Genomic DNA, 21,043 nt, shown 5'->3' with positions numbered 1-21,043 from the left:
ATACCATGCAACAATTGCCCAGCCACATACATTGGACAAACCAACAGGAGAATAAATGAACACATCGCAGAACACAAAAACGCAGTCAGAAAAGAAGAAAATACTTCCTCCCTCTTCCAGCACCTTAAAGCCACAGGACATGAAATTAATTTCGAAGGAACCAAATTAATATCCAATACTGAACACTCCAGCAAGAGAATAATCAGGGAAGCCATTGAAATAAGAGAAACACCCATAACATGAATAAACAGGATGATACCTACCGCCTACCAGACATCTGGAAACTAGCCCTCACCAACAAATGAGTTCCAGCCACGAAAACCAACACCAGACCCAAAACGACACGGGACACCACCACCAATCCCCCTCATCAGACCCAGGCCCAAACCCATCCTTATAAACAAAGGACAACCACCGTCCAGAAACCAGACCACGGCTGCTTCGCCTGCTGTCGCACCCCCGACCCCAAAACCAAACAAACTGACACACGCTAAGAACACAGATCCAGATCCCAAACCCAGATCCCAGACCAAAACCCAGAATGCTACATCACAGCCACCCGCTCAGGATATCACATCAGAAAACTCAGGAAATTACACCACAAGAACTCAAGAAGTTGCAACACAGCAAACGACCCAGGAAATCACAGCACAAGACCAAGGATACCACAGCAATAAATCTCACAAGGTCATCACACAACCCATTACCCAAGCCGTTACAACACAGAAGGCTAATGGAAAAGAGATCAAAACACAAATAACCCAGGAGATTACAATGCAGGACCCAGGATACCACAACAAAAGAACTCGCAAGGCCATCACACAACCCATTACCCAAGCCGTTAAAACCTGGGGGGCTAATGGAAAAAAGATCACTACAAAACAAACGACCCAGGAGATTACAGCACAAGATCCAGGATATCTCCACAACAAAACTCACAAGGCCATCACACAGCCCATTATACCAACATCAACTCCATCAACCAATCAAGAGGCAGCAGCGCAGCCAACCAGCCCAGCACACCAGCCCCCCACCACCAGTATTTATAGAGAGACGGCAGCTCGATCACACACTGCTTGCACTGGCACGAAGCCAAAAGCACCAGCCTGAAGATGGCGAGTAGGACCTCACTGAAACGTAAGATAGTCTTAATCTTACACGGGAAAAGAGCCGAACACAACTAGACCTACATACCTGTACCCATGAAAATCTACGAATATATATATATATATTCTACGAATATATATATATATATTCTTATGTTTTCGCTGGTATTTATACGTATGGTAGTTAGGTTTCTTCGGATATTTTCCCATATCTTAATGTTTGTGCTTTTATTATATATAAAATACACTGCTCAAAAAAATAAAGGGAACACTTAAACAACACAATGTAACTCCAAGTCAATCACATTTCTGTGAAATCAAACTGTCCACTTAGGTAGCAACACTGATTGACAATCAATTTCACATGCTGTTGTGCAAATGGAATAGACAACAGGTGGAAAGCATAGGCAGTTAGCAAGACATTCCCAATAAAGGAGTGGTTCTGCAGGTGGTGACCACAGACCACTTCTCAGTTCCTATGCTTTCTGGCTGATGGTTTGGTCACTTTTGAATGCTGGCGGTGCTGTCACTCTAGTGGTAGCATGAGACGGAGTTTACAACCCACACAAGTGGCTCAGGTAGTGCAGCTCATCCAAGATGGCACATCAATGTGAGCTGTAGCAAGGTTTGCTGTGCCCGTCAGCGTAGTGTCCAGAGCATGCAGGTGCTACCAGGAGACAGGCCAGTACATCAGGAGATGTGGCGGAGGCCGTAGGAGGGCAACAACCCAGCATCAGGACCGCTACCTCCACCTTTGTGCAAGGAGAGACAAAAGGAGCACTGCCAGAGCCCTGCAAAATGACCTCCAGCGGGCCACAAATGTGCATGTGGCTGCTCAAACAGTCAGAAACAGACTCCATGAGGGTGGTATGAGGGCCTGATGTCCACAGGTGGGGGCTGTGCTTACAGCCCAACACCGTGCAGGACATTTGGCATTTGCGGGAGAACACCAAGATTGGCAAATTCGTCATTGGTGCCCTGTGCTCTTCAAAGATGAAAGCAGGTTCACACTGAGCACATGTGACAGACGTGACAGGATCTGGAGACGCTGTGGGACGTTCTGCTGCCTGCAACATCCTCCAGCATGACCGGTTTGGCAGTGGGTCAGTAATGGTGTGGGGTGGCATTTCTTTAGGGGGCCGCACAGCCCTCCATGTGCTCACCAGAGGTAGCCTGACTGCCATTAGGTACCGAGATGAGATCCTCAGACCCCTTGTGAGACCATATGCTGGTGTGGTTGGCCCTGGGTTCCTCCTAATGCACGACAATGCTAGACCTCATGTGGCTGGAGTGTGTCAGCAGTTCCTGCAAGACAAAAGCATTGATGCTATGGACTGGCCTGCCCATTCCCCAGATCTGAATCCAATTGAGCACATCTGGGACATCATGTCTCGCTCCATCCACCAATGCCACATTGCACCACAGACTGTCCAGGGGTTGGGGGATGCTTTAGTCCAAGTGTGGGAGGAGATCCCTCAGGAGACCATCCGCCACCTCATCAGGAGCATGCCCAGCGTTGTAGGGAGGTCATACAGGCACGTGGAGGCCACACACACTACTGAGCCTCATTTTGACTTGTTTTAAGGACATTACATCAAAGTTGGATCAGCCTGTAGTGTTTTTTTCCACTTTAATTTTGAGTGTAACTCCAAATCCAGACCTCCATGGGTTGCTAAATTTGATTTCCATTGATAATTTTTGTGTGATTTTGTTGTCAGCACATTCAACTATGTAATGAACAAAGTATTTAACAAGAATATTTCATTCATTCAGATCTAGGATGCCTTTTGTGTTCCCTTTATTTTTTTGAGCAGTGTAAAAGCACAAATATTAAGACGTAGGAAAATACCCGAAGAAACCTAAATACCACACACACACACACATGTAGATAGATAGATAGATAGATAGATAGATAGATAGATAGATAGATAGATAGATAGATAGATAGACAGACAGACAGATAGATACACACACATACATACACAGAGAACTTTTTCTTTTGCTTGAAAAAATTAAATAATAGCCATCTAAAAATTTATCTTTATTACAGGTTCATTGCTCTTTTCAAACACCATTTTCTATTCAATTATAAATGTTTCCTTGCTCAATAATTATTTAAGCCAGAGAAAAATATATTTAGTACAGAAATTTTGGATTGTATCTTGAAATGTGCCTATCGTATTATTCTAAACATCAAGTTGCTGATGAGAGGTAAGGAAAATAAAAATATTTCAGTACTTTCTAGAAAATGCTTTGGAATATTGAGAGTATTAACCATAATATGTATCTACAATTTTTGAAGCAGTTGTGCTTTTTCCTAGGATCCCCAAGGGAACTGTCATAGGAGTATCTTGGAAAAAAATTCAGATGATTTATCCTGTTTCAGATACTGCATTTGTGTTCCTGTACACGCCAGCTTTTTGAAGACTATCTTTTTCAGCTGAACAAGACCTTGAAACATACTAATAGCCTGAAAAAGGCCTTTCAAACTTGTGTCTTAAAATTTTTGAATGGGAATTATAAATAAAATATCTGAAAAAGAAATGCAGCTTTGACTTTATATAAATATGGGTTGAAATAATATTTAATTAATATTTAACATCATGATGTCACACTAAAAGGGGCTAAAAGAATCTAACTTGTAATCATAGTAAAAGTCAGTGCAAAAAACTACTCTCAGAAATTCTTTAAAAAAACAACAAGGAAACTAAAGAAATTAAGGAAACAGTTTCATTTTTTCCCCACTCACATTCTTTCAAAGCTACAATTAAACAATGTTACCTGATTAGCAGTTTCATTTATTGTTTGAAGAAGTTTTTCAAATACTGCTTGAAGTCGGCTATTGATATTTAGAATTAGCTCTTCATTTTTTGTATCTATTTCCATGCCAAGGAACTGGGTTAGTTCAAACTCTTCATCTGTGATTTCTGACCACATGATATTATCTTGACTTTCAAGATCATTGCCAATATACTGAGATGATGGCCTTTCTGTACAACAAAAAAATTAAAAGAAAAAACAATGTCCCTCTTTGTTGTTGTTTGTTTCTAACACTAGCAGGATCTTTCTTATATAAATTAATGAATATGATCAAATAAACTATATAATAAACAGAAATATTTCCACTGAGAATGAAGAACATCAAGCAATAAAATAAATTACATCTTGCAATAAAATTACACAAATGAAGTCAGTTAATTACAAAGCAGACAGCAAATAGAAAAGGAGATACTAACAGAAGAAAAATATTTGAATATCAGCACATTATGAAAACTAATCTAATTGGTTAAATCTATCTATTCACCTATAGGGTTATTTTTCAAGCATTACCTTCTATTTAAGGATTACAGTTGTCTAGTATAAGCTACTGCATATTGTAAGCACAAAGATCATCTGATTGCATTCAAATTCCATTTTGAGAAAACACTAGAATTCTGCCACTAATAAATTATTCTATATTTTAATTCAATAATTGAAAATAGATTATTAATATCATTAATGGAAAACAAAGAATTCAATTTGTATTTATGTGAAATGAAAACAATCTGATCATTGAAGATGTTTGATCCTAATAATGAAATAATAATCTTCCTTTTCTTAGCATAAATCTTCCTTTTGCCAATCATTTTCATCCACCAAAAATATGCTCTAGAGAACTGTTCTGAAGCAGGTCCATGTAAATCTGAAGTGTCTTGATATTTGTGGATATAGAAACAAGGTTAAATCTCATGCATGTCTATTGATACTACAGTTAGACTTTCAAATAAATATGAATAGCAAATTATAAATTATGTTTGCAGAGTAATATAAATGGTTAATTATTATGTACACAAATGTATGAAAATATGTTATCAAAACCAGTAATGTGAAAATCATTTCATTGTGAAGTAGTATTTTATACAAATGTGACTGCAGTTGAAAATCTATTAATAAGTTCGTAGTGGGCAGGGATTTGCCAAAATGTTTCCTTCCAAAACATTTCTAGCCCAATTTTTTTCAGAACATTCCACTGCAAATGGAAACCTATTGCCTTAGGTGTGAAAATCTCTATTCTGAGATTTTTTTTTTAGAAGTGTTTTAAAATGCCAATTTTTGTCCATCTAATTTTGATCTGGGAATTCAAGTGAACCTTTAGATTTCCCAGCAGAGAATTAACATTTAATATAAAATGGATTTAAGAAGTTAACTTGCTATCTCTGCCATTATCTTTTTTATTAGCTTTTACCATTCTTAATCTTTATTTTTAAAAAATATAGAATAGCACTTAGATTTAAATATCCACTTCACAGTGCTTTACAGTCCTCCCTAAGCAATTTACAGAGTCAGCATATTGCCCACAACAATCTGGGTCCTCATTTTACCCACTTTGGAAGGATGGAAGGCTGACTCAACCTTGAGCCTGTGAGAATCGAATTGCTGAACTCCTGGCAGCCAGCAGTCAGCAGAAGTAACCTGTAGTACTACATTCTAACCACTATGCCACCACAGCTCTTCTATATATAACATACTGTAAGCATATTGTTGCTTTGAGGCTTTATGTTTAAAGCACTTGGGGAAGAAAAACTTGTTTCCAAGGAAAAAGGCATCTTGATATGCTTGACAAAAAGCAAGCTAAAATTCCTGATCTGTCATTAGGCTATAAAAGATAGTACTTTTTACATCGTACTGTCACAACAAATATACGTGTGCTTATGTTCATTGACCTAAAAGATCTTTTTTCCAAACTTCTAAGGACAAATTTTTATCAGACCAAAGTATTTAAATGTGGCTCAGTACAATTCTATAACCTTTAAAAGGAATAATTAAGAGTGACCACTTAGTCATTTCTTTTTAAAACCTAACTGATTCAATAAAAGTCCCAAATATTCTGATTATATTTTAAAGTGGTTGGTACCACATTTTAAATTACACTTTATACCATGTCTGAAATATTTTCCTTAATGGTAATTACTGTTATATATCTCCTTTTAGCTTTGTAAAGCTAACAAAAATACTAATTGCAACACTCCATGAAAAGAAAACTCATTGTTTTTTTATGAATGAAATGAGTAACTGGATGAATTTAATTTATGTTCACTTGGCACCTTTCATCTGCAAGGGATTTCAAAGCACTTCCATGTCCTGCAGAAATTAAACTCCTAGGCACAATGTGCAATTTCCTTAAGGATGTCTGACATATGCTATTAGCCAATTTTCAATGCAATGAATTTTAAAAGGGCAGTGCTTAAAAATTATTAAACGTAACCACTCTCACTTTGAACAATATGAAATGTGTAATACTTCAGGGCTAGAAGATGAAAGGGCTTTAATATCCTCAGAGCAGAAAGGACATTTGCAATGGACATCCAGGATATTGTTTGTCAATGCTATACCAAAACATCGGTTAAGACTGAGTTGAGGGAAGATCTACCCTCTACTGAGCCATCAACACCACTTACTGATGCAACTGATGCTCTTTGAAGTTCACCCATCTTAAGTACTGACCAGGTAAGAGACCCTGCTCAGCTTCTGACAAATAACAACCTGGAGTACAGTAAGCAGAGCTACAGAAAAATACAGTCAAATAAAAGGATAAATTAGTTATTGGGTATTCTATACTATAAGCAAAGAACAATGAATATTTATAATTAAGGGTAAACCTGGAACTTTACTGCAGTGTGCACTGCACAATACCCATAGTTTAACTTTGGAATATACATTCTTGACACTATTTTTTGTAGCTAAAACAACACACTGAGTTTTTCTTTTTCTCTGTAGACTGGAAGAGTTACAACAGATTTCGAGGACTTGGTATTTAATATAGGTCCTACTATGCTATATTTTCTGGAAACTTTTTATAAAGTAAAATTTCCCTAAAGCAAGACACTGATAAGAAGAGAAAAGGGTTTTGCAGGCAGTAATATCACATTTTTTAAACCAAATGCCTTGACAAATGTGCTAGTATGTTTTAAAACCTTACTTTTAAGCACATTTTTCATTGACTTATGTCGTACACAAAGGAAAACTATTTTGTTCATCTTTTCTATAGATTTCTAATGCACATGATAATCATGTTAGACAAAACATGTAGTAAATAACATAATGACTTTTATTGGCATTCTTCATTATATTGCGCAGGATAGTTTCACCGAGGCTGAAAGCTCATTCGTTACCAGACAACTTTGTTTCTAGGATTAGAGGTCAATTCTTTTCATTTTAAGTAAGAGAGTTGGATAAAATTTTGATGGCTGTTTTGGCCTATAATAGTCACTGTAAGTGAGAGCAGAAAGGATTTCGGTGAACTGCAGTTCTGATGGGAAGAATTCTTGCTGTTTTAAGACTTTTGGTGCAAAATGACAATGCTGGGACCAATCTTCTAACAATGAATATTTTTGCATTAAATGAATTATTGAATGAAAGCGATCAATTGCACAATGAATCAAATAAAGCAAGGTAAGCCTACACTTATAAAGATAATAGTCAAGCTCCTATTAAGTAATATTGACTCAAAGTAATTTTGTGCTGGAAAGCCTATAAATGTAAAATGTAAAACTCTTGGCAACTTTTGAGAAGGCCCTTGTAGTTTTGTTAATGCCACCTAGTAGGAGGGTTTTTTTCTATTAACTGTCTAACCAAGTCAGTATCCCAAGTGTCTTTTGGAGGTCTAATACATTGCTAATACAGCAATGTATTAACTAGATTCAAACCTGCTTAGCTTTTCTGAGATGGTTAAGGATAACTAGTTATCACTATAAATTAGGACTATTGGGTATTATGCTCTTCATGAAAACAGAAACATATCTTTGTCCTTTAAATTATAGACCACGGCATTCTAATTTTTTAAAGATTAGAGAAAATAAACAAATTAAAATATTTCACTCATACGTTTACATTCATTTATCATATCCTTTAATCTTGGTCCTTAGAGGACATTTTCTGGATGATTTGATGTTTTCTGTTATATGAACTATGATACTTTGGAATAAGTAATATCACTTCTTTAAAGTTCCATAAATTTTAATTATTGAGAAATACTTATCACTTTAATTATTGAATCAAAAAGATTTATCCCTTTTAAATAATGGAACAAAGGAGTTCCAGAACTACTGTATGCCTGTTTTTGCTTTATTGAGTATGAAGATAAGGCTTCTGCCTTAGCAGAACATAAATTGTTAATAGCCTTCAAAATCATGGAATATTAGGTCATCTCATTGCCTATTGAAGAATGTCTAAACTAGCCAGGGAACAACAATTACAATTAAAAACTGGCAAAAAAGTAAACCAAGTATCACCCTATTTATTTGATATGCAAATGTAAAATATTTTATTTAACTTGTATGCAGATATACCATTAACAACTCTGAACTAAAATATGCTGATAGTATCACTTTGATTATTGGAAGCTAAGAAGACTTAAGGAGATTCTTGCTCAAGATAAAAGAAGTGCTGTCTATGGAGATTCCCAATCATCCTAGTCATGGTATCCAAGGGTGCTTCTTCTAAAAGGCAATTTCTTGCTTCTTCAGGAATTATAGAAGCTTTTTGGATAAGAAGTGAAATGTTTTCAATGAAAAAAACCAAAAAAGTCCAGTTGCCTTTGGAAAAGCATCCTTGGGATATAAAATAAGAGAATACAAAAGTTAATCTATTGCTTAAAATTACAAAAAATGAAGACTATGCCAACAAGCAATGCCAATCCAATGCAAAGATGAAGAAGAGAAAGTGAAATTGCAGGCTTTATGTTGCTAGGGTCCAAAGTTCAGAGGTTATTGACTTTGGCCAGCATATAGATATAAGTCTATTATATGGAAGAAAGATGACAAACAGCATTGAATTGTGTTGGTAGTAACAATGTGTTCTAGTATACTAGTACTAGATCATAGTGACAATGAATTCTAGTATATTTGTACTAGAAAACATTGCCAAAGCCACATTTTCCAATATTCATTTACAGTTGTGAAAACCAAACCATCAAAGTAAAAAAAAAAAACCTTCTCCAGAAATAGTGAATTGTGATGCTAGAGAAAATTGATGAGAATACTTTGGACCACAAGAAGACCAAATTAATCAAAATTAAATATAGAAAAACTAATCTACTCATAGGAAGAACTAATAAGCTGAAGTTTAAATATTTTGGATATATAATGTAAAGACAAAGTCTAAATGAATATTTAATAGTAAAAAGCACATACACTCTTTAAAAAATTAAATAAACAGCAGAATTAGAACTACCGTATATACTCGAGTATAAGTCGACCCGAATATAAGCCGAGGCACCTAATTTTACACAAAAACTGGGAAAACTTATTGACTCGAGTATAAGCCGAGGGTGGAAATGCAGCAGCTACTGGTAAATTTCAAAAATAAAAATAATTAATTTGGGAAACGATCTCACTATCTCACGTCGCTCGGGAAGGGAAAGGCAAAGCGCCTTTTGCCTTTCCCTTCCCGGCTGGGGCTGTTGGGAGTCGCCGCCGCCTGCCTTTCCCTTCCCGGCTGGGGCTGTTGGGACGCCGCCGCCTGCCTTTCCCTTCCCGGCTGGGGCTGTTGGGAGTCGCTGCCGCCGGCGCGCCCCAGTCCCGTCGCCGGGAAGGGAAAGGCCACGGTTTGAAGGCTGCCGCTGGAGTGAAGCTGCGCGCAGTCGCTGCGCTTAGCATCGGATCGGGCGCGCCGGACGGTTCCGACCGAGCCCCGAGCATCGCTCTTTGGCGCCCGCCCAGCGCCGCGGAGCTCCCTGTACAGGGAGAAGGGAAAGACACCCCCCGGGCGGGGCAGGGAGAGGAGCTTCTCCCGCCCGCCCCTCTTTCGCGCCCACCGTGTCCCCGCAGGAAGACCCCGCCCGCAGTCGCCGCCGCTTGAAAGAGACGGGCCGGGGTGGGTAGAAAGGCGCCGGGCGCCTTGGAGGAGAAGGTACTGCGTTCGCCTGTCTGCCCGTGGATGTCAGCGGAGCTTTGCCGCTGCTTCGTCCGGGGTCTCTGGGCAAACACGTCCACCCGCTGGGCTTGTCGCCTCCGGCACGCAACGAGCGCTGCCCTCGGATTCCCTGTCCGGTTGCCCCCTTCGAGGGCGATGGCAGTAAACTGTTCCCGTAGCAGCGGCTGCCCTCTTCCCGGCTGGGCTGGTGAACGAGGCTTCGCAGAGTTAAGACTCTATGGACTGTATGGATTCAATCTGGATTGGGATTAAAATGATTCTAGATTTACTAAACCCCAGTTACTTCTTCCTGGCCTGTCCCCTTGTTGGAGCCAACAGTGGTTTATGGTTCACTAAACCTTGGGGTACTTAGTGGGGTGTTCTGCTGAACTGTGAATGAAGCAGGCCAGTTACTTCTGCCCAGAGCACCAAGGAAAGTATCAGGATGCGGCCCAGGACCTGCATTTCAGGGGCTCCCCTGGCTCTGATTAAAAAGCCAGATCTGAGCTGTGTTCAGACCAGCCTTTGCACCCTCACCCTCTCTTTGGTGGGAACTACTGGGTTCTCCGAAGAGGGGTGGGGGCTGTTTTTGGCTCTGAATATTATCACAACTTCACGTGGGTTCTGTCCTCCTTCAGGGCGGTCTGAATCAACCCGCCAGGCCAGAGTTGTAATTTGTTGCCTGGCTTCCCTGCAATCACAACTACCCCACTACTCCAGGGTCAGATGGAGCAGAGACCTCATCAGGCTGGCCTCTCTCCCCACCCTTCTCAAGAGCCTGGAAGCTCTTCATGTCCTTCATGTGCAGCCTGGAAGAATGAATGACTTCCAAAGCTCTGGACTCCATCAGGCCCCTGTCAGGCGCAAGTCCCAAATGGGGGTCAGGGGTGTCCCTTCTCGGGAGGGCGTGAGATTGCACAAGAAGCAGGAAAGAATCCCAGAACAGCTCCTGCGTAGTCACGTGTTCCCTTTTCCCCCACCCTGGTGCTCCTCTCAGGTTTGCTAAAAACAAAACCACCCGGGTGACCCTCCTGCCTTCTGGAGGGCACAGGCGCCGGCAGAGTCCAGAGGGGAGCGCGGCGACCGTCCGGCTGGCAGGTGGGACTGCGAGCATTTGGGGGGACTTGGCTGCCTCAGGACCCGCATCCCCTGCTCTCCTCGAGGGAAGCACGTCTTTCGCTCTGTGGCGGAGGAACCAGCCGGCAAGGCAACCAGGGGCGCCTCAGGCGTATCAGCGAGAGGGACGAATTCACGGCTTCGGAAGGCCGGACCGGAGCCCCCTCCCCCCCAGCCCCTCCGGGCAGAGGGGCCGGCCTCCCGGGACCAGCCGCTCTGGCGGAGAGAATTGCTGAGTCGAAGGTGCCCTGCGAAGCCTCGTTCACCAGCCCAGCCGGGAAAGAGGAGCAGCCACTGCTACGGGAACAGTTTACTGTCATCGCCCTCAAAAGGGGGGCAACCGGACAGGAATCCGAGGGCAGCGCTGCGTTGCGTGCCGGAGGCGACAAGCCCCGCTCGGGTGGACGTGTTTGCCCAGAGACCCCGGACGAAGCAGCGGCAAAGCTCCGCTGACATCCGCGGGCAGACAGGCGAACGCGGTACCTTCTCCTCCAAGGGCGCCCGGCGCTTTCTACCCACCCCGGCCTGTCTCTTTCAAGTGGCGGAGACTGCAGGGCGGCGGGGTTGTCCTGCGGGGACACCGGTGGGCGCGGAAAGAGGGGCGGGCGGGAGAAGCTCCTCTCCCTGCCCCACCCGGGCGGGGTGTCTTCCCCTTCTCCCGGTACAGGGAGCTCCGCGGCGCTGGGCGGGCGCCAAAGACGACGCTCGGGCTCGGTTGGAACCGTCCGGCGCGCCCGATCCGATGCTAGCGCAGCAGCTGCGCGCAGCTTCACTCCAGCGGCAGCCTTCTGCCGTGGCCTTTCCCTTCCCGAGGCGACGCGGGATTGGGGCCGCGGCAGCGACTCCCAACAGCCCCAGCCGGGAAGGGAAGGCAAAGCGCTTTGCCTTTCCCTTCCCGAGGGCGGGACTGGGGCGCGCCGGCGGCAGCGATTCCCAACAGCCCCAGCCGGAAGGGAAAGGCAAAAGCGCTTTCCCTTTCCCTTCCCAAGGCGGCGGGATTGGGGCGCGCGGCGGCAGCGACTCCCAACAGCCCCAGCCGGAAGGGAAAGGCAGGCGGCGCATCCCAACAGCCCCAGCCGGGAAGGGAAAGGCAGGCGGCGGCGACTCCCAACAGCCCCAGCCGGGAAGGGGAAGGCAGGCGGCAGCGACTCCCAACAGCCCCAGCCGGAAGGGAAAGGCAAAGGCGCTTTGCCTTTCCCTTCCCGAGGCGGCGCGGACTGGGGCCGCCCGGCGGCAGCGACTTCCAACAGCCCCAGCCGGGAAGGGAAAGGCAAAAGCGCTTTGCCTTTCCCTTCCCGAGGCGGCGGGACTGGGGCCGCCCGGCGGCAGCGACTCCACACCATTTTTTTTTCAGAGGGAATCTGACTCGAGTATAAGCCGAGGGGGATTTTTTCAGCACAAAAAATGGGCTGAAAAACTCGGCTTATACTCGAGTATATACGGTAGTACAAAGAAGGAACATTAAAAGCAGCAATTAAAATCTTTATTAAAGATATCTATATATAACCGAATATCTCACTCTTCTAGCAGTTATTTATTTATTTATTGGTTTGTTAAATGTATTTGCTTCCTATCTCATTATGGGGCTACTTTAGGGAACTTACAACAAAGTAAGGCCTCAGATATCCTCCTTAAAACCTGGGTAGGCTTGGATACAGATATAGGTGATTTTTCAAAAGTTGTTCCCAAATGTTTTTGCCACAAAATTAATAACACACCTTAAGTTGAGAAATGAATTATGTGATAAGGTGCATAGTATAATATGATTTGAACTGGCTTTATACGTTCTGAACTTTACAAATTATTGTTGAATACTGAGATCTAAAACATTTTTTTCTAGAAAAAGCTATAATTCCTGAACTAGCCAAGGCTACAACTAAATCTTATACTACCAATTTAATTTTCAAACAGCACACCAGCTTTTTAGAGACAATTTGTCCTTTCCGAGTCATATGCATATCTCCATTCAGATGACATAAATTTCATTTCCAGCCAATACAAAAAATGGCACTATTCGCCACTATATGTGACAGTTTATTTAATATTTTAAAATGCCACTTTTGTTATCACAATGTGTAATAACAGTAGAACCAAAAAAATTTTTAATTTCTAAATTTACTATGAAATTTAAACCACAAATTTATTGGATTTATTATTTTAATCTAACTAGTGTAAGATAGAAAATTTTCTTTGAAATGATGTTTCTTTTTCTGAACTGTCCTGGAATGTAAATATGAGCATACAAATTTTATACTTTATTTCTCTAAGACAGAACTTCAAAACCAGTACAGAAAAGCAATCTGGATTACTATTTTGAAATCACATTTTTGAAGTCTATTGTGAAAGATAAAATTGCACTATATTCATATAGCACAGATTACCCTAAATCTAGTGCCATATTGATAATAGAATTAGATTCTAAAAATAAATGACCAACGGTCTTACTATTAGAATCCTAGAGAAATTGCCATTATCAGTCTGGCTGTCTAGGTGATACTTTTCTAGAAAGACACAAAATTCCTTGAGATTGAAGCATAATCAACCAAGAAGGACCAATCCAATATGAAAATTAGGTAGGGTATTCATTGCTGATAAATCTATTCAACAGATATAAAGTAAGCCAATTAAACATTAGTAATAATATACTCACTATAGTCTCCTATTAGATTGCCAAAACAGTAAGGAGAGATTATGTTTAGGTCAGGAAAAGTATGGAAAATTTTACTAAAATATATTTTATAATTTGACTCCATTGAAATTACCATTACAATTATAAAATCAAAAATTATTTAGATAAATGTCTACAAATAGTTCTTGACTTGCAACTACAATTGGGACCAGAACTTCTGTTGTCAAGCAGAGCAGTTGTTAAGTGAGTTGTTCCTTATTTTACAATCTTTTCTGCCATGGTGGATAAGCGAATCACTTGGTTAAGTGAATGATGTGGTCGTTGAGCAAATCCAGCTTCTCCCATTGACTGCTTGTCAGAAGCTGTCTGGGAAGACCATGAATGGCAATCACATGATCCTGGAACATTGCAATTGTCATAAATACATGCCAATTGCCAAGTACATGAATTTTAATCACGTGACTGTGGCAGGCTACAATGATTGTAATTGTGAGTACCAGTAATTTTTTTTCAATGCTGTTGTAACTTTGAACAGACACTAAATGAATGGTTGCAAATGCCCTTAATTGGCCCATAAATTATTAATTTGGAGTAGATTTTACAAAGATGGATATATACTTTTCCAATACTACATTGTTAAATGTTACCAGGACTATCACTGCACAATATAGCCATCTCAGATTGTTTTAATACATTGCTAAAGTCTACCTTATCATTAACTCTCCATCTTTAAGAGGTGCTATCTAATGCTACATTACTCTTTAAATTCTTCTCCATGCACTTTCTCCAAATTTATTTTAAAAGCTCTAATTCTCAAGGTGAGATTTGTGAAAGTTGTGAGAGATTGAATTTGTGGTATCTATTTGTTGACATCACCAGATATTTCTTAGAGGTCATTATTTTGAAGTCAGGGTAGTGCCTGAATCTTATCAGAAGCATTGCCAGCTCAATACTGCCCCATTTCAAGCTTAAAACATTTCAGTGAACAATCTGTGTAAAACTCAAAGAGCAGTTTTAAATTCTAAATGGAGCGTTTCAATCTCAAAATAGTTTGTATTTAAAACTTTTGCACATCCTTAATTTAAATCATCACAGAAAATAGGTAAAGTTTCTTTATGGGATTTGTGTGATAGACAGAGTATATTTTTATTACTAAGATACAAAGGGACATTGACTATAAAATGTCACATTTATTACAGCTGATAGGCAGCGGTTTTTAAAAAAAATGTATATAATTTCTTACTAAAACAAACGAGCTGATAATAATTGACATGACTGAAGTTATAATAGGGGGATAACAGAGTCACCATTAAGACCCCATTAATATGCAGTTATGATCTATTACAAATTATTTACTTGATAGGTAATTAGACATTTCCAAGCATATCTAAGAAATTAGCATAACTTTGAAACAAATTGTGGATTCAAGAATGGAAAAACTGTAAATGGACACAAATTATGAATTTATATTATTTATAGATGAGAAATGTTTTAAGTTTCAGAAGAAGGCAGAGCCGCCTCGCTGACGGATCGTAGATCGCGACTCTCTGCAGCTATAGTCTGTGCTCTTTCATTGGAGAGCCCTGATTATTACAATTAGGGGCTGAAGTTGCCTTGGAGGGGTGGCAGTGTAAGGGGAAGCCGCAAGCCAGGTTGAGGGGAGCCGCATCTCCCCCCCTGGGCTTGGTCTTTTCCCCCCCGAAGATGACTGCAGCGGTGGTTTAAAATGGCCACCCCGAAGAGGAGGACTCAGCTGGATTAAGATTTGTGCAGGAGGGAAGAAAGAGGTGGATAACATCTGAACCGGGACAACTGAGCAATACAATTAAACAAAAGTACCCCCGGATTAAGGTAACATGGAATTTTTAAGAAAAGAAAAGTGAGAGGCAAAATTACAAAGGGACAGGGAAAAAAAAAAAGAAAATATTTTTGACAGCTAAGCAGGGCTTCGAACCGGGAAAGGGAGAAGCTGGAACTAAAGATTTAACTAAATTGGACGAAAATATTTTGGGAATAAACAGGCATAAAATAAAGCTGGACTTAAGATTGTCAAAAAATAATAATAATAAAGTTTACAAATCGGAGACTGGACTGTGCTGGAATATTGAGGTTCGAAAAACCCTAAATAAAAAAATAGGGGGAAAAGGTGAAGACTTTGTATAATGGAGAGTGCCACCTTTTGACAAAAACTTGAGCTCAAACAAAAGGGAAAGCATCCTGTTTCTGAATGAACTTGTGTGGATATAACATTAAAGAAACATTGAAACAAAGTAAGAATCTTAGAAAGTGAAAGCAGAACCAGAATAAAGAAAAAAGCAAGGAAAGACTTACTGTGGGATTGATTGATATTTTTGGTATAGACCCTGGGCTGGAATAACTGAGAACTTTAGAAAATTGAAAGAAGAAAGAAGGAAAGTAAAAGTGTTTTTTTGTGGACTTTAACGATCAAAAAATATAAGAGTGTGTAATGAGGATATCTCTTCGGGAATTAAAAATGGAACTTAAAAATATGAGAGAATTACTACAGGAAAGAGCCGAATCACTTTGCTCTGTGTTAGAAAAAATGGAAATGGCGATTGAAGAACAAGAAGAAAGAGCTTCAGAGGAAGAGGAGTCGATTCAAAGAGAAGACATTTTAAATAGACAATTAACACAAAGAACACTACAAAGAAGTGGGGAAAGAAGGAAGGTTAAAAAGTTGAAATTTAAGAAGGCTAGCAAAAGGGGGAATACCTGTGAAGTCGGGAAAGGCAGAAAGACCCAGCATGAAAGGGGAAAGGAAGATATTAAGAAAGAGAGGGATATAAACTGGAATGAGAAAAGATATGGGGAAAAGAGTGGGAGGAGAAGCAGTAAGAAACAGGTGCATGAAATAAAGAAATACGGAAATAGTAAAATGTTGAAAAGAAATTGTTTTTTCAGAGATAATGGTTGATGAACTAAAAAGGGGATTGTGCAGGGTGACAAGGGGTAATAAGAATATTTCTGCAATTAAAAATATTGAGAAAATAGGGTAATAACTCTTAAAATAGGTGATAACTCTTATTAAAAATCAAGGGGGAAAATATGCTGTGGAATCCAAATGAAAATATGTAATGATTATTATTGTAACTTCTTAAAAATAATGGTTTATTGGGAATCAAGATGAGGGAATAAAGGTATATTTTAATCATTGAGGTGTCACACTCAAAGCAGTAAAAGGGGGGAAACCTATACTTGTTGTTTTTTAGTGTTAAAATTTGTATTAATCTTGAATTTATAAAAAGAATGTGTAATGGAAAGGGAATATGACAGACTAAAGAACCAACTAAATTAATAAGTTAATATAGACTATTAAAAGCAAGGAGAGACATTGGTAACATTATTATTATTATTATTATTATTATTATTATTATTATTATTATTATTATTATTATTATTATTATTATGCAAACACATATTGTTTATCTTTATTTTTAAAATAAATATTAAAGGATTATATTTGAAATAATTGAAAAAAAAGATGTTTCGATTGAGATTAATGAAAGAGGCTAGAATTTATGTGTTTGTTTCTCTCCTTACTGAAAAATTGGAATGGAAAAGGTAATAATAGAATTAAGTATGCATATATGAATGTATAATTGCTGTCATATTTGTATGTAAAGGTGATAACCTGGAAATTTGTTGTCCACTAAAAAGAGATTTTTGTTTTTAATGCGAAAAACTGGATAAAATTTGTTAAAAAAAAAAGAAATGTTAAATTTCCATATTGGTTTTACTGAGAAATTGAATTTTAAGGTCTCTCAATGTGATGAAATGTGCACTGCAGAAACTGTGAGGGAGACATTTGGCAATAATAAACTTTCCCAGAAAGAGGCCCTTATTAAGGGATTGTGCAGCCCAAACTGGATGGGGAAGAAGGAAAAAGGTTCAGGATAGCCAAATCCTAGAATTTCTCATGATATATTTACTAGGCAAGAAAGTTATAGCCTTAGTTTGCCAAAATTATTAGGTATAAGTCACTAAAGGACTGAATTAAATTATTTTGTCTCTGGGCTTGTACCTGATACTCAATACATTTCACTTGAAATTATTGATACTAAATATCCTATAAAAATCTAGAACATAACCTTACTACAAGTACCTGGCTCATATCCCACGTAGATGCTTGGTTTTATGGTATCTTCTGTTCTTGCTTCCCATGCAAGACTTTTAAAAAGGAACTGAGATTTTGGTGACTGATCTAGAAGTTTTACAACAAGGTGTCCAATTGTTTCTTCTACAGCTGCAGTAGTCTTCACAATATCCAACAGAATCTTCATCAGCCTACTACTGGCTTTCTGCAAAGTACATCTGAACTCATAAAATAAATATAATTCAAATTAAAGCAGAGAATGGTGTCTACTTCCACAGTTTGTCTTTTACACAAAGACTAGGACTCATGGCACTATTTCATTAAATCACTTGGAACAAGACAGGAATTAAAAAAACAGAGAATACATTCCCCAAGTAACAAATAAGATTACCAATTTGCTAAAACTAAAATCAAGAACTATTTACTAAATCCTACCACATAATCTCCAATTGCTCATAAAAAGTTATTTCCTCACAGTTAATGGCTGTTACATTTGATCTTAGATAACATACCATGATCAAGAAAGCATCAACTTTTCTCTTGAATGTAAGAAATATACTATTAATGGTCTCCCAAAGTAGATGTTCACCAAGCAATTTATGTTACAAATTATTTTTTCAGAAAATAATCACTACAAAAGTATTCATATATTAAAATAATAGACAGAACTCATTTACTACTATAACATATATGCTGTGCAATGTAATATATATCAGCTGAACATACTGAATAAGTGAAAGTTAATTACAAATGAACAAGCATATTTACAGTATATGCCAGATAATTTCTTTATATAGGGATTAGTAATTTATAAAGTTAGATCCCAGAATGTGTGACCATGACTACTAGTCCAGGCACACAGATAAATCCATGGCAGATAAAGCAATCACTAGCTATATTTTATGTCTAGTGTGTATATCATTTTCTATTTTAGAAACAGATTTCATTCTTAGTCAAGAGTCATATACTAAACACAAGTAAATTTATAGTTTGGAAATTTCACTACTCTAAAAACATGCTTACTTTTAATTAGGGGATAAAAAATAAGTAAAAGAAATGGATTAATTCCTATTAATAGGAATTTCATTAATACTTAATAGGAATGGCTTAATTCCACTGAAATGTCAGAAAAATTGAACAAAAAGAAATCTAAACCTTTTAGCCTTTCTGACAGCTTACCTCTCTTTTGAAAGAATGTCGAGAGAAGCTTGTTCGTGTTGTTCTTCTCTATCTTCAACTTCTAAAATATGCTCTTTATTTTCAGTCTGACTCACACTTTCATTCTGGGTAAGTTTTGGTAATGGGAGAGAATAAAAAAGAGACAAAAATCCTGTCATATTGCAATCACCATATGTTCTAATTTATGCAGATATGCAGATATTTAAATAATAATAATTCACAAGTTTCAAGCAATTCTAAACAATGATTAAATCTCCTGTTATCGGACATTTTAGTTCTGGCAATGAGAGAACATTAGTCACAGCCTGTCAGAATTAAATAGTTATGCTAAGTAAATAACTTCTTGCTTCCCTGTTGGATGTTACTATAGCAATATTAAAACAAGACTTTATTTTCAATGGAATATCAGCCAAACTCCACCTTCCTATGTGATCAACACCCATTTAAGTAAATCTGACAATCGTTTGGAAATGACCTACACTGCATAGTCACAATGCCATTATATTTATATACCAGAGCAGCAAATTAACACTACCTGTGTTTGAGTACTGCTGTTTTTTAACTCAGAGAGTTGCTTTTCTCTCCCAACTATTAATTGCTTCTTTAGTGATTCTAGTTCATATAAAAGCATTTGTTCTCTTTCTGTTATGGCATTTTCATTAATATTCTAAAAACAAAGTGAGACGTCTCATATTAGAAACTCTGCAAATGTAACAAAACCAAAGTTTATAAATAAATATAAGCAAAATACAATAGAGTGAGTTCTATGTGGTACCAGATTCTCCCATATACTTTAAAATAATAAATACCCCAACTCACTGGGATTGACTTATCTCCTTCTTTGAATACACTAAGAGGTAAAATTAACGATACATGGGATATTATTAACAAGTAAGCTTCATCCTCATAGCAAATGAGGCACATGAAATGTATTGCAATTATATTTATGATTTTAAGACAAATTGAACCTTGAAAGTTGGACAAATACTTTGACCATGAAATATTAGAAGTTCCGTTTCCTAGGTTCATATTACCTCTGCTAACCGTATTTTAAGACTATCAAGCTCTGTTAGGAGAAGCTCTTGATTTTCTTTCTGCCTCTCCATTTGCTGCATGTGACTCTGTTTTAATATTTCTGTTGCCTGCTGATGCTCTTGATACTGACGAACAAGCTCTTGACGCATATCTTCCAGGTGATCCTCATAAGACAATATCTGGGTTGAAGTAACAATGCTGGAAGTTGAAACTTCATTTGTAATCTGTAATTTTTGTTTATAAGTGTTAAAAATAGAATATCAGCCATGAAAGAATTGTCATTTTATTTTCTGATAAGCAATTCTAGAAGTGGACAAGGTTATAACAAGTAGTTTGCACTGAAGACCTTAATCCATTCCAATGGCAAATGAAAGATCCTCAACCTGAATTTTTTATTGTTTATGCTCAGCAGAAATATGGTTGCTGGGTAAATAGATAAAATATAAGAGGGAGGAAGAATTGTTAAAAATGGAATACAGGTAGTCCTCGAGATTTGACAAGTCACTTAACGAACATCCAAAGTTAGAACCATGTCTCAAAATTACATATGACCTTGTTTCAAATTTACAATGACTGCAGCATCCCCATAGCCATTTACCTTTATGTAGCAGCACTCCCTGCCTCTTTCCCTGTCTCCTGCTCCGATATGACCATGCAGTGCTTGGTCTGCTCCCTATGCCTGCTGGAAACATCCACCATTTGTAGCACTTCAACAATTCCTTGTGAAATGGTGGCTGCTTTTGGAGCTTTCTGACCACATGAGCTGGCTGTGAAAAGAATGCAAACCTCTCCTGGCTCTTGCTAGGCTTTGGGAAGAGGCAGGATTTGCTGCTGTTTGCCCATGATCAATCATAAAATTCTTGATCTTCTCCCCCAACCCCCAAACAGACACTAAAACTAAAGTCCCCACCTCTGTCCACCAATCTCTATCCCTCGACTCCAAGATGAAGAGTTGAGGGTAGGAAGGAAGGA

The 21,043-nt window shown here is 38.9% G+C and overlaps 1 protein-coding gene across 1 annotated transcript in view; it reads right to left on the bottom strand.

The window, feature by feature from the left end:
• The window catches only part of LOC113425904 (A-kinase anchor protein 9), a 75,377-nt gene that overhangs the window by 46,121 nt on the left and 8,213 nt on the right, over nucleotides 1-21,043 (bottom strand). The window contains exons 4-8 of the mRNA XM_087946045.1: nucleotides 20,071-20,295; nucleotides 19,572-19,703; nucleotides 19,037-19,140; nucleotides 17,867-18,075; nucleotides 3,888-4,096 (exon numbers count right to left, since the gene is read on the bottom strand). Coding sequence (XP_087802171.1) covers nucleotides 3,888-4,096; nucleotides 17,867-18,075; nucleotides 19,037-19,140; nucleotides 19,572-19,703; nucleotides 20,071-20,295 — 879 coding nt within the window. The remainder of the gene's footprint in view (nucleotides 1-3,887; nucleotides 4,097-17,866; nucleotides 18,076-19,036; nucleotides 19,141-19,571; nucleotides 19,704-20,070; nucleotides 20,296-21,043) is intronic.

Source organism: Notechis scutatus, chromosome Z (assembly GCF_049901735.1).
Source record: "Notechis scutatus isolate UNSWTSFEM ecotype Mainland chromosome Z, rNotScu1.2, whole genome shotgun sequence".
Classification (NCBI taxonomy): Eukaryota; Metazoa; Chordata; class Lepidosauria; order Squamata; family Elapidae; genus Notechis; species Notechis scutatus.
This window is presented reverse-complemented; position numbering and strand designations above follow the sequence as displayed.